We start from the raw sequence: 17780 nt of genomic DNA on the forward strand, positions 1-17780 counted from the left end.
GGCATCATGCTACATTTCTATTCAGCACCCCCATAAATAAATAAGTTTATTTTAGTCAATTTCAGATCACTTCTGGATGTGTCTATGAGACAAGTAGGGGCCTTTTGATCCACCATGTTGCTGAAATCACTCTGTAAAAGCTTTCAATGATTTTATATTATATTGTATCAACGTATAATAAACTTATTTCTCAACTTACTTTTTGGTTATTGTTTGAGGAAAAGTAAATAGAAGCAATCAGGGCATTGCAAGTTCTGACAACTCCAAGATGCTGATAATGTATTGTGCAAACTACACTCATCATGTTCTAATCTGCCCTCCAAAGGAAGGAACAAGTGAAAACTATCCCACATTAGAATTATTCATCCATTTATATGTAATTAGTTTCCAGTTTTTCCTTACAAATAATGTTTAACAAGATGACAAATTATATAAAATGGTTATCAGTTTTTTGGCTAGTTACTTCTTGGTAGTCTCTAATAAGCCTGGTTGAAGAACAAATACTATTAAGGCACTGCTTGCATATATTAAATGATGTCCAAACTCCAAAAACTGTTAATAATTAACACTCCAATAAAAACATCAGAATTTCTTTTTTATTTGCACCCTCATCAGGATTACAGCTTCAGGACTGCACCTTCATCAGAAATGAATCTTTCTCTTACAATGCAAAGAAAGAAAAATCAAAATAAATTTTCTGATTGAAAATGTAAAAAGGCAAATATTTTGACAGTTTTGACTTTAATTTTTTATTGAGGGCCAACTATTTGAAAAATTCTCGTTAGTCATTCCTTTAAATTATGTGTATGTGAGAGAAAGATGTAAGATGGTTATTTCAAATGATGCAGTATAAAGAAGGGGCATTATCATGGCAGAAACAAAAAAAGATATTTGTAGCTGGAGGTTTTTATAGTCTAACATACGGTTGCTATTTGTTCTACAAATCTTTTTGAATAATTTAATATAGAGAGATTTCGAATAGAAAATAATACTTCAGATACAAATTAATGAGTTTATTATAACCATATATTATAATAATTTAGGAATTCTCTTTGATAAGAAACAAATTAACTGGATGCAATTTGCTCCACAGACCGTGTAAGACTGCCTATGTACCTCCTCCTACATGCCATTGGTTAACCATTAGTCCATTTGCGGGGGGGCGTTTCCTGCCCATTGTTTTTATAATCTCTGAGGGGAAGAAGAAGCAAACATTTGCCAGTCAGACAAGTGACAGGGAATGGATTCTAAACACCAGTGTGTGAAGCTAAATGATGGCCACTTCATGCCTGTATTGGGATTTGGCACCTATGCACCTCCAGAGGTAAGAATAATTTCTTTTAGTTTTGAGATTTCTTCTTTTTTTTATTTAAGTTTTAGGGTACATGTGCACAACGTGCAGATTTGTTACATATGTATACATGAGATTTCAAAAGAATAAACCTAGTAGAAGTGAAACCCATCTTGGGTTGTAAGGTTCGTGTTCCTACCTTACTCTGGAAGACTCACTGGTCTAGGTTTCCTAGGCTAGAAGAAAAAAAGTAGTCAATCCTTGTTCTGCATTGAGGTCCGTTCCTATGGTCACGTACTGCTTATTTTTAGTTTGTGCACTGTTTCTTTCTTCTGTTCGTGTCTAGTTCCCAGCTTGGTAGAATATGTAAAACTTGGCAGAATATGTAAAACTCAGCATTGAAGAACTGTCAGTCCGCTCCCTCTGGTGGAGATTAATTGCAATAGGAGTACTTCTCTGTTTCTACAACTGAAGAAATCTTTCCAAGAACATACGATCCAGAGAAATACTTATAGCAAAAATTACTGGATATGGTGCACAAAACTGTTGGCAGAGTATCACTGTTCTGATGGGCGGCAGTGAGCGCCACCCAGTATTACTGGACCTGGACTAGAGTTTCCACTGTACTACTTTCACTTTTATAAAGAACTTCCTGAAAGTTCTTTCCACTGTACTACTTTCACTTTTAAAAAGAACTTCCTGAAAGAAAAAAATACAATCTCATTTTAAGTAAAATCTAGAACCTAACAAAGGAAAGTCTAAATTCTTAGTCCTTTTTTGTATGCATCATATTTGTATCAAAGTGGTAGGAGCGGTCTTCTGACACAAAAATGAACAAAATGGAGACCTCATTTTCTAGATAGAACTACTTCTACACTGGAAGAAAACTTGTATTCCACGACTGTCCTCAGACTACTAACTGTGTGAATAGGGACTAATTATTGAAATTTGAGTCTCACTTTATCGATAAGTTGTGATGATCTACAAGGATACATTTTCTAGACCACTGACAAAAGTGGTTTAATTTTTAATATAAATTGGCATGGGAAGGAAGTGAAAATAACGACACCACTGAAGCGCCAGCCTTGGTAAACCTTTGAGTGTTGGCACACTAAAGACTGCTCTCAAAAAAAAAAAATTAAAAAAAAAAAACTATTCTCAGGAGATGGCGGTGAGACTGGTATCTAGTTCCTTGTAATTTCAATGAAAAAAGAAAGCTTCTTAAATACATATAAAAATGAAAAACAGTTTATTTATATTTTTGTCATTAAAAAATACCTTTCAAATCTTTATCCAAATTTGGTCAATAAATCAGTAATTTTAAATTTCACTGGAATTCTCTTCCCTGAAAGAGATAGCCTTATTTTTTTATGGCAGAAATGTACCTTACTAAATCCTTACAGATTTCGTGAATTTTTAATGTATAAATCGATATCCTCAGAGTGTATGTCTTTACTCCTAGTGTTCAGTTCTGTTGTGTAGCCAGAATGGCTGTGCAGAAAAGACTTAACATAATAGACTACTATTCACAGATGCATTATTTCCCACGTGAACCCTAGTTGGGTCGATATAACTAGCACCCAGTCAAAATCTCAAGAACTGAGACACCAAAGAACATCTCTTGTAGACAGCATTTCCCAAATATGATGTTGGAGGAAGTCTGGGTGAGCATTCTGTGTGATATCACTGGGAGAGAACTCATATGAGCTTGCACCGTTTCCCTTCTATATGCCATGTGATTTTTACCATGTATAATATCACTGTATTAAAAATAATTAGGACTATTTCAGTCCTGTTAACTTTTACAGCAAATCGCTGAATCTGAGGGTGTTGTTTGGTACCTCCATAACAGTGATCAACCAGAGATTGCCTGGGACTGAAGGTGTTTCTGGGATGCTCAACCTTTATTACCAACCAGGAAAGACCCAGGCAAACTGAGATGGGATTTTTCACCCCACATACAGACAGGAGCAAAAGCTGATTCTTGTAAAAGTCAATGCTTGTGCCTGAACTACCTCTCAGCCACACTGATCACCAGATACTACCTTTGGTTGCTCCTCCAGGTTCCGAGAAGTAAAGCTTTGGAGGTCACAAAATTAGCAATAGAAGCTGGGTTCCGCCATATAGATTCTGCTCATTTATACAATAATGAGGAGCAGGTTGGACTGGCCATCCGAAGCAAGATTGCAGATGGCAGTGTGAAGAGAGAAGACATATTCTACACTTCAAAGGTACTATCCCTATGATGAGCTTGTGTGCACATATACTTAAGGTGATTGTGTGAAGATGACAATTCTATGACTGGATCAGTAGTTGTGAGTGAATTTTGCTTCTGGGTTCAAATTTATTCACACATATTCACATTAAAACTGAAATCGAAATCAAGGAATGATGATCACTTTTCATTTTGGCTGTGTTCTAATTTATGATCTGAACATCCCTTTTTTGAGCTTCAGCTGAGATCAGTGTGATTTGACATGTGCTACAGAATCACAGAGAACAATAATCATGTTATGGTTTTTCTTATCTCCTGGGTGATTTTCTAAGATTTCTTATTATTCTCTCAATTGCTATCTTTATCAGTGAGATAGAAAACAATATAAGAAAGCTCTGGGAGTATTAAATAATAGATACTTAAATTGTCCTAAATTGTGTCCAGCATAGTGAGCATGTTCAAAACTTGTTTTACCCCCCTTTTATGTTGCTTTAGTTTCTAAGCAACATAAATAGCTATTCTTAAGCATTGGGTTGAACGGATAGAAGAATTAGACTGTTAAAATGAGTTGTAAACTCTACTGAAGATAATTCAGGTAACATCATAGTTATTACTTAATACAAATTTTTACATTTTAAGAATTTACTCCTATCATTCAGTAGATGTACAAACTACACATCCAACATATAATAAAGTTCATAAGGATAGGTCAGAGCCAAAGGAATCATGAGAAGGAAGAGAATATGTTTGCCAGTGGTCATAAATTTTGAAGCAGTAGGAAAATATCTAAATATTAGATGGCACAAACTAATAAGATTTGCTCAAGCATTCATTCAAAATCACCTCCATTCTTTAACCTCTGCAGCTTTGGTCCACTTTTCATCGACCAGAGTTGGTCCGACCAGCCTTGGAAAACTCGCTGAAAAAAGCTCAATTGGACTATGTTGACCTCTATCTGATTCATTCTCCAATGTCTCTAAAGGTATACAGTTTGTATGAGCATAAAATTGTGCTTCTGCTGTCATTATAAACATTGTTTATATGGATAGTTGAACAGAGCTTTTTCTTAGGAGGATGTAGGGATTATCACACAGAAGAAGAACTGTAAGTGTAACACCTAATTTCCTTTCTTTCGAGTAAATTTTGAATCCTACTTCTCTAATGCACACCTACAAGAGAAGAGAGTACAGCAACCTCAAAGCCTCTTCCTCAAAAACTTGAGGAAACTACAATAGTCTCTTTCAAGGCACTGTCTTAGTTGTGGCTTTTGAGTCCATCTCTTGGGATGTTCCCAGACACAGAGTTTCACGCAGTTGTGGTGCCCAATAAAATTGCTGCACATGTGATGCACAATGAGTTTCCACCATCTCTCCCCATTTCAAGCTGAAGCAGATTTGGTGGAAGCCACTATGCATGGTTCTTAAATCAGAAACCCTTAATGTGGACTTGCAAAGCTTTATTATTCTGCTGCCTCCTCTTTCACAATAGAGTTTGAAGCTGTATTTAGCCAGGAATTACGGTGTGATTTAAAGTTACAGGAAACTACTCAGGCTAGTTAATGCAAAAGAGTTTACTGAGTTATATAACATGGGAAGTCAAAGACATGGCTACATTTAAGGATATGAAATAGTCTACAAAAATGTATCATTTGTCTATTCTTATCTCTAAACTCCAACACTTTTTTTTATTATTGTTGACTCAAACTTTTTCATTGGTGGCGATTATGGCTTTGGAGCAGTTCAAGGCTCATGGTCATCACCATAAGACAGCTCCTCTGGGTCTCCCAACTTCTGCTGACCCTGTGTGATTCACAGTCCTGCCCATAGACTATCAATTCTTCAGGTGGTCTGATAATCCCACTGTGTACAAGAGTACAATCCATTATTTTTGGATATCAAGGTATTTCCAAATCAAAGAGAGGTACTTCAATAGAGGAAATTATAAAGGCAGAATAAAGTGACATAAGTCAACTATGAAACTTGATTAAGGCCTAAAAATGGTCCTTTTCCATACATATAATATTTGTAAGAGATAAGAGGAAGCCTGTCTCCTGAATACATTCCTTACGTCTTCATATGTAAAACACTTAGCACACATCACTTTCTGGAGCATTGTACCACCTGTCTCATGGAGGATTAGTGTCCTTAAAGGTATCTGGGATCACAGCTATGGGTGGAGAAATTAATTTGTGACATCATTAAAATGACTGCTTCTATTTCAGCCAGGTGAGGAACTTTCACCAAGAGATGAAAATGGAAAAGTAATATTTGACATAGTGGATCTCTGTACCACCTGGGAGGTGAGTGCTTGGCGGAGACGACACAGAGAAGGATGACAAAAAGAGAAAATCTGCTTCCCAGGTTCAATAGGAAAGAATGGAAAATGCACCATTAGATCTAGAAATTCAGAAACTTTACAAGAGTAGTTTTGGTGAGATGAAGGGAAAAACACGAGAGGAATGTTTAGAGAGTGGGGCACAAGACTTGGGGGCAAGGAGGACAGGAATCCCTTTCCTTGCCTGTGCATTAATCTATCCAGTTTCCTAAGGAAGAGATAGAGGCAGCAAGAGTAAGAATTTCTATCTTCTTCCCCTATTTGCTGTTTGAATTTTTCTCTTCTTGACAATCACTGCTAGCTATGTTCATTGTCATATTTTGAAAGTTGTTGCTCTCACAGTTCTGTCTTGCATTTATCATGATTTGCAGCCAACTGCACAAATAATTCCTCACAACCCCTTTCTCCCCAGGCCATGGAGAAGTGTAAGGATGCAGGATTGGCCAAGTCCATCGGGGTGTCCAACTTCAACCGCAGGCAGCTGGAGATGATCCTCAACAAGCCAGGACTCAAGTACAAGCCCGTCTGCAACCAGGTGAGCTCCCTTGGCCTCCTCTCCTTTCGGTTCTTCATGCCCCTCTTCCTGGCCTATTGCCAAATATGTGTTTTGTCCCACTTATCTTTGTGAAGCAGAAGATTCTAGAGAGCAAAGCTTATGTCGAGAAAGGCATGAAGATTTATTTGTACCCTGCTTGGAAAAGTATTAGGGAAAAATTGGGATGAGTTTAATGTTGAATCGTGTGTAATATTTAGGGGAGGTCCATTTGATCAGGGCGGCCTAGAATCATCAATTAGAACTCAAGGAAAGGTGGACTTACCTCTAAGCTATGAAAGATGACCAGAGAATGCATGAGTGAAGGTGATTTGGAGGGAATGGTGTATAGATATGAAGCTATGAAAAGATGAAATGAGCTGTACATAAACAGAGTTAGAATAAGAGAATAGAGGTACTAGGGGTTTACATGGAATTTGGATGTCTGAATGCCTCTTGATATTTCAACAATTCTTGACCAGGGACATAGATATACTAAAAATTAGCTGCAGACTATGAAAGTCATCCATGTCAGAAAGAGAAAAATTAGGCCAGGTGCAGTGCCTTATGCCTGTAATCCCAGCACTTTGGGAGGCCGAGGCAGGTGGATCACCTGAGGTTGGGAGTTCGAGACCAGCCTGACCAACATGGAGAAACCCCATCTCCACTAAAAATACAAAAAATTAGCTGGGTGTGGTGGCACACACCTGTAATCCCAGCTGCTTGGGAGGCTGAGGCAGGAGAATCGCTTGAACCCAGGAGGCAGAGATTGTGATGACCCGAGGTTGCGCCATTGCACTCCAGCCTGGGCAACAAGAGTGAAACTCCATCTCAAAAAAAAAAAAAAAAAAAAGAAAAATTACCTGTTTATGGAGATAACTGTTCACAGTGGATGAAATCAACACTGAGGAACTTTAGCAGAACATAGACCTGACCTATCACTGCCCATGTCTTAGTCTGCTACTTCTCTTTGGGGTCTGTCATCCAATCAGTTGTTTAAACACATCTATTCTATGCATGGTTTTTTCATAGCTTAGGGATAAGTCCTTTTTTTTCCCCTGAGTTATTGTTAATGATTCCAGGCCTCCTTGATCAAATTGACTTCCCCTAAATGTCACAAAAAAATTCAAAATTAAAGTCACTCTACCTTTTTACTAATTTACACTTTTTTATTCTTACTTTTATACAACTTAGAGCCAATGAGTAAAGATCTACAATTGAAATATGAAGTGTATAAAATCTGTGAATTTGGCATAATGATACAGTTCCATCATATTCAAATAGAAACATTAAGAAAATTAATGCAGTTTTAATATTCCTTCAATTTTTATTATGATGATTTTCAAACTTTCAGAAAATTTGATAAAAATAATACATGATTCAACATTACCATTTATATTCAAAATTGTTAACACTTTGCCACACTGCCAAATATTTATGACAAATATTTATGTGGGTATATCTGCATAAATACATATAATATTTTCAAAACCTCTTCAAAATAAATTGGAAAGATGACAATTCACCTCTACAGACCTAAATAAAGTATGTCACAGAAATGAAGATATTCTTCCAGTTACAGTATAATTATTGATTATTGTATCTAAGAAAATTAACTGCAATGCCCTCATGTCGTTTAACATCCAATCTATATTTGAATTTCCCATTGTTTAATGGAAATGTCATTTATAGCACTCCCTTTTAAAACAGAATGGAAACAAGTTGTGAGCTGATCTGTTTTTTATAATCATATGTTTTCCATTCAGCAATTACTAATAATCCACTGGGTGATAATTCTCAACAGAAGAAGTCACATTCCATGACAAATTTTCACATATGATTGTGTATACATCACTGATACTTTTGTATTTTATGGTTATTATTGTATTTATTATTTTTTGGAGTTTTTAGATAATCATGAAAAAAAATCCTTCACCAAATCAAAATGAAGAACAAATATTCCTGAAAGACAAAGTAAAATTTAACACTTTCCTCTAAATATCAATTTCCTGAGAAAGAGATTACTATAATAACCACCAATGGTGGAGGCAAATTATTTTGTTCTTGCTTGCCCTCTGATTATCTCACTCATTACTACGGACTTGGACATTTTTCCTTAAGATTTTTAATTAATTTTATTAATTTTTGTTAGTGCTCATTCTTACCCAATGGGTAGATTTTTTTCTTGATGCTGAAATCTATCCAAACATCACCAGTGACACTTCTTTGAAAGTAGTGCTTTTGTCTTTCAGACTTGCCCTCACGAGTCCTTGACCAAATTCTTGCTTTCTGGCACAATCTGATACAAAAGGCTCTAAGAATCTTACTGTATCCCAGATATGGAATTTGTTACATCTCCTTCTAGTTATCAAAGGTCTTTGGAAGCCAGGATCTGATTCATAGATGAGCTTCTGTTCAGAAATGGCATTTCCATTTGTACTTTTAGAAGATAGAGATATAAAATTTATTTCTATGAAAAAGATTATTACTTGACAATAATATCCTCAGCTCAAATATAATGCTATACTGATTATTATTCAGCTTCTTTACTTTCATCTTTTTTATATTAACATAATTATTTCATATAAGTTGATGCTTCTGTCTTTTGGTCAACTGCAGGTAGAATGTCATCCGTATTTCAACCGGAGTAAATTGCTAGATTTCTGCAAGTCAAAAGATATTGTTCTAGTTGCCTATAGTGCTCTGGGATCTCAACGAGACAAACGATGGTAATAAAAACAATGAGACCTTTACATAAACCTCCATTCTGCAGAAAATTTTTTAGTCAGAGCATCCTCAGTTTCCTGTAGTTAAGTCTCAAGTGGCTCATGGAGAGGAAAGAGAATTGCATTTCTGATGTGATCTCGGACGATGCTGATGGTGATGCTTGGGGGCCTCGCTTGAGAAGCTCTGGTGCAGAGTGGGTGCCTTAGTCTGTTTAGGGAGCCGCCTAACAAACTGTATCCCCAGCCTCCGGGCTTCAGCATTTCTACCTTTCCTTCCAGGGTGGACCCGAACTCCCCGGTTCTCTTGGAGGACCCCGTCCTTTGTGCCTTGGCAAAAAAGCACAAGCGGACCCCAGCCCTGATTGCCCTGCGCTACCAGCTGCAGCGTGGGGTTGTGGTCCTGGCCAAGAGCTACAATGAGCAGCGGATCAGAGAGAATGTCCAGGTGAGGAGTGAGGCTGTGGGCCTCAGGGCGCCTGCAGTGTCCTTCACACGTGTGCTTCTTGTAAGGCTCTCAGGACAGCCTTAGGCCAGCTCCATTTCCCTGTATTTCCCATATGAACGCTTTGCTTGCATCCTGAGGGTTTCTTCTGCTCTACCACGGGAGAGGCAGCACAGGTGGAGAGAATTAGGATGGGACCAAAAATGGAGATTTTTCTGTTTCAGCATTAAGTTGACAATCTACTCTGCATCCCTGCACCAGGAACATCATTTTTTCATGTTCTTTGTGTTTTTTTGAGACAGAGTCTCACTCTGTCTCCCAGGTGGGATGATTCTCCTGCCTCAGCCTCCTGAGTAGCTGGGATTACAGGCGCCTACCACCACGCCCGGCTAATTTTTGTGATTTTTAGTAGAGTGTGTTTTGCCATGTTGGCCAGGCTAGTTCCAAACTCCTGACCTCAGGCAACCCACCTGCCGTGGCCTCCCAAAGTGGTATTACAGTTGTGAGCCACTGCTCCTGGCCTCCTCTTCATCCTCAGAAATGAGGAGTAGCATTAGGTGTTCTTTAGTCTATTTCTTTGTACACTCAGTTAAAATTTCACATATTTATTCACTTAGAGTTTTCTGTTTGTGTACTGCCTAAGTCTTTGACTCTTAGTTGCTTGTCTTTTTTTTAAGTATAGGAGACCATAATTATACTATTAAATAGTTGTTAAACAAAATCACCCTCAACATAGGGGTTTAAGATGAAAACCACTGATTTACTCAGGATTCTCTGGTTAGAAAATTAACATGGCCTCAGCCTGAACTTAGTCAAGTTCTGTTCTTGGCTGGGCTCTCTTATGTCGAGATAGCTCTGCTTCAAGATGTCAATGGGACATTTGTCTGGGTGCCATTTTCTCCTCCATGTAGTTCATCCTCCAGCCGTCCAGCCCAGACTTCACCTCAGCACATGGCATGACCCCAAGGCAGTGAGTGGACACATGCAAAGCCCTTTCATGTCTAGGCTCAGGGCTGCCACGCCATTGCTTGTGGCAAGGCAAATATTACCCACTAATGCAAGTTACAGGACAGGCCAGACTCAAGGGATGGGTAAATAGACACCACCACTTATTGGAAGGAGCTAGAAATTCATATAACCAAGCAAGTGGATACAGGGACATGTGAGTGTTGGAGGGAGTGTTTCTTATTAATCTATCTCATATATATGACTGATTAATATATGTTGGGTTAATATATATGATAGATTGATACATGTAGTTTAATAAGATATATATATGATAGATTACACATATGTACATATATATTCTGGGTATTAATTGTTTAGAGATTTAGATGTATTACTGAAGTACCACCTCCCAAATTGCATCTGTGCTGTGATTTTCTCTGTAGTTATGTTTTTATGAACAAAAGTTGCTACTTTTCATGTAGTTAAATTATTCATGCCTCTTTCCTGTGGTTGATGAGTGGCATGTCATGGGAACATGACAATCTTTTAATATGTTATCTTGAAAAACTGGTAATTATCTTTACTTACAAATTAGTTGTAAATTCAAATGAATTTCTTTTTTAATACTAAGTAAAAAAAAATCCAAATATGCACATGGAATTTCTAAATTGATATCAAAATGTCCCAGCAACAATTATTGAAAAGCGTTCACATTTGCTCACATATCTTGATTTTTTACCTCTACCATAAATGAAACATTCACAAATAATATTCTTGCCTCTCTTTCGTCTTCAATTGATTTATTTACTTTTATGTGCTGTCTAAATAATGAAAGGTCTTGCTACCAGAATGGTACACCTTTTATTCTAACTCTTTATTTTGATTATTCTTGACTGACTATTCTGTTATATGAAATTTTGAAACATCAACATCCATGAAAGAGTACATATTTTAGTCTTTGGTTGATATTGTAATGAAACTGCAGTTCACTGTGAAGAGAACTTTTTGACAATATTGAGACTTTCAACCCATGATGAATTTCCAATTATTTAAATGGCCTTTTAATATATATTTCATTAATTTTATAACATTCTCCATTAAACCATATGTATTTTTAAATATTTATCCATAGAATGCTGAAAATTATTAGAATCTCTTGATAATGTTTTCCTTTTTGTTTTGTGGATTTTCTAATGTGTAGAAATGTTAAAAGAAAAATGTAATGAACACCTTTTACCTAGACCCATTAATTGTTAACTTGTTAATGTTTTTTATTCTCTCTCATTCTCTGTATCACTATTACAGAGTGATTTATTCAATTTATAGATGTATTCAATTCCATGTATTAGCAATTAGTGGCATCATCTTGATATTTAAAGTCTCTCAAATTTAGTGAGATACACTTCAAGCCTGTATCTGTTTCCTTTAAACATGAAATTGTTAGTATTTAGACAATTCTTGCCTTGAATTATGTTGAAAACAAATGTTGTTTGCATTATACCTGTTTACTAAAGAGATATAGAAATTCAACAATATCTATCAAACTTACTATATAATCTTCTGTTATTGAAAAATTTGCCTCTAGATTCTTGTGGGTCTTCTAGGTACATGACCCTATCCTGTGGGCACAATGGCAGCTCTGTTTCTTCTCCATTTTCTGTTGAAATTTTCTCTTTGTCTGCAGAGTTGTGCAGTTTCAATACATAATATCTAGGAATGGATTTCTGCTTATTTTTCATGTGATAGTCACTGACCACCTGAGTGTTTAGAGATGACTTCTATAACTGTTCAAAATTTACCAATATCTTAAGTATTGTCTCTGCACCCTACTAATATACTTGGGGGTTCACAATTGGCAATTATGCAATCTAAAAATAATAAAAGTTTTTTATTTCTGTGATAGGTTTTTGAATTCCAGTTGACTGCAGAGGACATGAAAGCCATAGATGGCCTAAACAGAAATCTCCACTATTTTAACACTGATAGGTAAGTTTCCTTTGTAAATAGGTGACCCAATTTATTTTTGGAGAAGGAATGTAAGATGGGTGTTGAGAGTGACCTCCATACCAGAGGGACAGAGGCCAATGTGAGTCAGAGGTGAGACAGGAAGTTTCCAGAACTCTCCTGCTGGATTCACTCCAGAGCTCTGTTCTCTGGCAGGGTGAGTGGGCAGGGATCAGCATGGGTCAACCTGTGCCTCTGCTCTCCTGACTCCATGGAACTTTTCAGAGCAGCCAACATCATTGCCAAGTCTGCACCTTCCATGTAGGCCTGGTGTTTCTACCACTCGACATGCTGTGGATACTGCCCATGTGACCTCATTAGATGTTTCCAAATCTGTGCTTATATCACATTGTCCCAAGCCTGCTCAGCTGCTTATCAAATCAAAAACATTTCCATCAACTTTGTGGTCCAGGTGCCAATTCCCACCTCCTTCATATGGAATTGCTTGCTAGATCCTGTCAATTCAGCATCTTTTATTATTTCAAATGTTTTTCCTCCTCCTCCTTGCGTGTTTGTTCACGCCCCAAACTCTGCTTTTGCCTCCAGAAAGGCTTCCTTAGTGGAGTGAATAGGAGCGCTTGTCCTTGATTTCCTGCAATATGGAGATCTCAAGGCAGAGAATTAGAAAACAATTAAAATCAAAGAAAGAGTGTGAGTGTGGAGGCAGAAGCTCCATTGCTGTATATAATTTGTAGCTGATAGAAGATCTTTACTATTCCTTCATGGTCTAAGGTTCTAGGATTCATAGACGGTCATTCATGTAATGAGGGAAAAGCAGGAAGTTATGGCCAGGCGCAGTGGCTTACGCCTATAATCCCAGCACTTTGGGAGGCCGAGGTGGGCAGATCGACTGAGGTCAGGAGTTCGAGACCAGCCTGGCCAACATGGTGAAACCCTGTCTCTACTAAAAATATAAAAATTAGCCAGGCATGGTGACACTTACCTGTAATCCCAGCTACTTGGAAGGCTGAAGCAGGAGAATCACTTGAACCCAGGAGGCAGAGGATGCAGCAGTGAGCTGAGATCACACCACTGCACTCCAGCCTGAGTGACAGAGTGAGGCTCCATCTCGAAAAAAGAAAAAAAAGCAGGAAGTTATGTAACTGCTGGCAGTGGAGATTTTAACAAGTGATAGGGTGAGATAGTGTGTGAAAAAGCATAAGCACGGTGGCCCTTCATAAGTGCTTAAAAATTGGTAGGTATCATTGTTCATATTTTTTTAGTTTCAAGGAAAATAATAAAAAAGGAAACCATGTAAAAAAAAGGAAGAGTAGCAAGCATCAGTAATTCTTATCAATTAAAAATGTAATAAGCTGGCGTTTATCTGTTCCTTTATATTTCATGTTATTTCTATATAAGAATTTTTAACGCATTGGAGCTCCTTGGATATTAGACACTATATCATATACAGCAATTTACATTTCTGAATCTTACAAAATATATTGCATACAGTAGGCGGTAGCAGGTAATAAGTAACAAAAGAAAGTATAATCAGAGTATCTCTTTGCTGACAGATGTACAGGAATATGCTTGAATATTTGTGTGTTTTATGTGTTAACTTCCAGATAAGGGAATATGATTGAATGATTTATTATTTTGAAATTACATATATTATGAAGCCATGTCCATAAAGGTAAGAAAGGCAGATTCTACAACTAGTCAGACAACTTAACATTCACACTAATGACAGCTTCATTGAAATCACTTTACTACTCCCCTAGTAATGGAATCATTGCATTCATATTATACATTATTCTCTTTTCAGTCTTGCTAGCCACCCTAATTATCCATATTCAGATGAATATTAACATGGAGGGCTTTGCCTGATGTCTACCAGAAGCCCTGTGTGTGGATGGTGATGCAGAGGACGTCTCTATGCCGGTGACTGGACACATCACCTCTACTTAAATCCGTCCTGCTGAGCGACTTCAGTCAACTAGAGCTAAGTCCATAGGCCAGAAAGACAATAAATTTTTATCATTTTGAAATAATTGAATGTTTTTTCAAAGATTCTTTACCTACTCTCTTCTGTTAAATGTGTGTGTGTGTGTGTTCTGGCTCAACAGGGCCCAAAACTGATTTGCCTATAAGTTAGGAGTGGGAGTGGGGGAATAATAATCACTTATAGACATACTGTAGTGGGACTGCAGTAGAGTTTTCAGCCTCTAGAGAAGGAGCAGGTGACAGGTGTGGATCAGTTAGTGCCTCTCTAGCTCTTTTAGGAAGAACACACACAGCATGAACTCTGGAAGGTGAGCGATATTGACAGGATGACCAGCAATCCACAGGCTCCCTACAGCAGCGCAAGGGTCAGAGCTCCTGGAGCCGGGGGAGGAGGCATCCCTGTGCGAGGGGTGGTCAAGGCACCCACCAAGGAGAAATAATTGAAAGAAGCTATAGGGGAGGTTAGGAGAAGGGAGTCAAGCACATCTCTACTTGGAAAATATTGGCACTTTTTTTGATAATCATAGTTGTAAATAAAACATTGAACAATGTTTTTAAAAACCCCAGAGCTGAGAGTCCAGCCTTGACCCCTCTATGTGTGCCCTGTAACACCAGTGACCTTTGGGGGGCTGTGGTGGGGCAGGACATCAAAGAAACAATGAACTATATATGCATATATGTATACATATATTTGTATATAATATACAAATATAAATTTGTTATAATTTTTGTTTTATACATAAAATAAGGTACACTATCAAATATGAAACACAAAATGTCCCCAAGTCATTACTGCCAAATTAATATTAAAATGGTAGGTAATACATCTAATCCAAATTTCAAAAATCTCAAACATCTTTTGAAAGAAAACGTGGAAAATAACATGATGCTTTTAAACTTTGGTAACTTTTAGGACCACTTCTTACAAAGACATAATTATTTTGCAGTTTTTAGGGGTATAAATTTCATCAGCCAATCGTGAGGATGCAAATTTTTATTTCAGATGACTCTTTTTGAAAACTTGGGACAATGTCATGGCCTACTGGTTAAGGCATTTTGAGAAGAACAGTGGTTTTTGACCTGGGCACACTTTCTAACACATTCATTCTCAACTGTTCTTATGCTGTTGGCCACCTTAACCCCATCAAAGAGGCTTTCTCAAGCCATGTCTCTCAGCTGATAAGCATCCCCTCAAGTTTCACAGTAACCACAATCTTTTCTTAAATTATTTGTTCCTGAAAATTGGAAAAGGCCATATGCTTTGGAGTTCCCTATGCCAATTTTTGGGTGATTTTCTGTCTATTGTCATTCCACTGATAATCTTACATATTTTCTGGCTTTACATACTACTTATACACCGAGAAATCCCCAAACAGTGTCTCTAGCTCTGCTTTTTCCCCCAGACTCCTGAATGGAACATTAAATTATCTACTCTACATCCCTACATTAGTGTCTAACATTCACCCTTGGCGTGCCTCAAATAAAATTGATGTAACCCACTGTCATCCTGTTTCAAATCAACTTTTTTACTCTAATGATTATTTCACATCTAATAAAGTTGATTTACATAGTTATTAAAGAAAGATTGATTTTTTCAACTTAGTAGTCAAGTGTATAAGGCCAAAGGAAAATTTTTAATTTCTTTAGCATGCATAACATTTCTTTCTTTAAAATGTGAAATAATTATTAGGGTGGTTATTTATAAATATTAAATTTGCTAGAGGCTTATTGCAATTCTTCACCCTCCATTTCCACTTCTTATTTTTAAAAGAAAGTTTCTCAGAATTTCATAAAGTTCAATGCCGGGCTTCAGGAACCCTTGGAATGTAACAAAATTCTACAGAAACTACCAATCCTGTTTTCTCTACAAGAAATGCTGGAGGGAATGCTTCAGTTGAATAAAAGGAAGTAGACAGTAACTCAAAGCCATATAGAGCTATAAACAAACACTTCTAGTCTATGTAAATAAATATATGGCAAAATATGAAAATATGTATTTTTGAAATTTTGGCTTGTATTCTATTTTTCTTCAGAATTTAAAACAGAAATAAGTATGATTGTATGTTAATATGTACACAATATATAATGTCCTAAAGAGTGACAAAAATAATATGAAGTGGGAAAAAAAACCTGGGAAAATGAGTTTTTATATGAAATGGAAGTTAAATTGATGTTGATTCAATGTAAATTGTTATAACTCTATGAAGTTGTATGTCATCCAGACAGCAACTACAAAGATGATAACTGTAGAATATACTCAAGAGGAAATGAGAAGGGAATCCACATGTCATTTAAAAAATTACACAATCTCACAAAATAGTAGTAATGATGGATATGAAGGATGAAAGCTATAGACATGGAGAGAAAAAAATTAAAAATGGCAAAAGTAACTTTTTTCCTGTCACTAATGACAGTCATGTGTCATGTAATGCCTGGGCTATCTTCTTGAGAAGGGCTTTGTTAGGTAACTTTGTCACTGTTCGGACATCATAGTGTCTAGATAATTCAAACCTTGTCATGATCTTATCAGTGACCTTTATGTCATATTCTAAATCGTTTGTTTTCATTTCAACATTCTTGATAGCATCGTCATCAGAAGTGAAATCCATTTCACCAAACCACTTTCTTTGTTCATCCATAAAAAGCAACTTCTCATTTGTGAAAATTATATGAGACTGCAACCACTCAGTAATAATCTTCAATTCTAATTCTAGTTCTCTTGCTATTTTCACCACATCTGCAATTATTTTCCCCACTGAAGTCCTGAATTCCCCAAAGTCATCCATCTATGAGGGCTAGAATCAACATCTTCCAAACTCCTGTTCAAGTGTGTATTTTGCCCTCCTTTCATGAGTCATGAATGTTCCTAGTGGCATCTAGAATAGTCTATTAGGGTTCTCCAGAGGGACAGCACTAGTGGAATGTATATATTATATATAAAAGGGAGTTTACTAAGTATGAACTCACGTGATCACAAGGTCCCACAACAGGCCATCTGCAGGCTGAGGAGCAAAGAGAGCCAGCCCGAGTTCCAAAACTGAAGAATTTGGAGTACGATGTTCAAGGGAAGGAAGCATCTAGCACAGGAGAAAGATATAGACTGTGAGGCTAGGCCAGTCTCTCCTTTCATGTTTTTCTGCCTGCTTATATTCTAGCCATGCTGACAGCTGATTAGATTCTGCCCACCCAGATTAAGGGTGGGTCTGCCTTTTCTAGCCCACAGACTCAAATGTTAATCTCTTTTGGCCGCACCCTCAGAAACACACCCAGGATCAACACTGTATTCTTCAATCCAATGAAGTTGGCACTCAGAATTAACCATCCCAAGTCTACCCTTTGTTAAC

At 37.1% G+C, this 17780-nt stretch overlaps 1 protein-coding gene and 1 non-coding gene across 3 annotated transcripts; one reads left to right on the forward strand and one right to left on the reverse strand.

Moving 5' to 3' along the window:
* Positions 1–222: 222 nt before the first annotated feature.
* Positions 223–358, reverse strand: LOC116477644 (U8 small nucleolar RNA). The gene has a single exon (XR_004250578.1). It is a non-coding gene; the product is annotated as a U8 small nucleolar RNA (small nucleolar RNA).
* An 837-nt stretch (positions 359–1195) lies between these two features.
* On the forward strand, positions 1196–14483 carry LOC116457717 (aldo-keto reductase family 1 member C3). 2 transcript variants are annotated; one of them, XM_032137453.2, is made up of 9 exons: positions 1196–1324; positions 3355–3522; positions 4372–4488; positions 5728–5805; positions 6253–6375; positions 8992–9101; positions 9378–9543; positions 12392–12474; positions 14258–14483. In XM_032137453.2, the coding sequence occupies exons 1-9, from the start codon at positions 1241–1243 to the stop codon at positions 14298–14300; spliced, it is 972 nt and encodes a 323-aa protein (XP_031993344.1). In that variant the 5' UTR covers positions 1196–1240; the 3' UTR covers positions 14301–14483. The 2 variants fall into 2 exon arrangements, with proteins under 2 accessions (XP_031993344.1, XP_031993975.1); XM_032138084.2 differs by lacking the exon at positions 4372–4488 and having other exon boundaries at positions 14258–14477.
* Positions 14484–17780: the final 3297 nt, after the last annotated feature.

This window comes from Hylobates moloch, unplaced genomic scaffold (genome assembly GCF_009828535.3).
Source record: "Hylobates moloch isolate HMO894 unplaced genomic scaffold, HMol_V3 SCAFFOLD_2, whole genome shotgun sequence".
Classification (NCBI taxonomy): Eukaryota; Metazoa; Chordata; class Mammalia; order Primates; family Hylobatidae; genus Hylobates; species Hylobates moloch.

Bases quoted from the DNA above. Each gene is read 5' to 3' on its own strand.
- LOC116457717 (XM_032137453.2), top strand. From the start codon at position 1,241: ATGGATTCTAAACACCAGTGTGTGAAGCTAAATGATGGCCACTTCATG. The intron at 3,523-4,371 runs GTACTATCCCTA...TAACCTCTGCAG, and splicing joins ACATATTCTACACTTCAAAG to CTTTGGTCCACTTTTCATCG. The intron at 5,806-6,252 runs GTGAGTGCTTGG...CTTTCTCCCCAG, and splicing joins ATCTCTGTACCACCTGGGAG to GCCATGGAGAAGTGTAAGGA.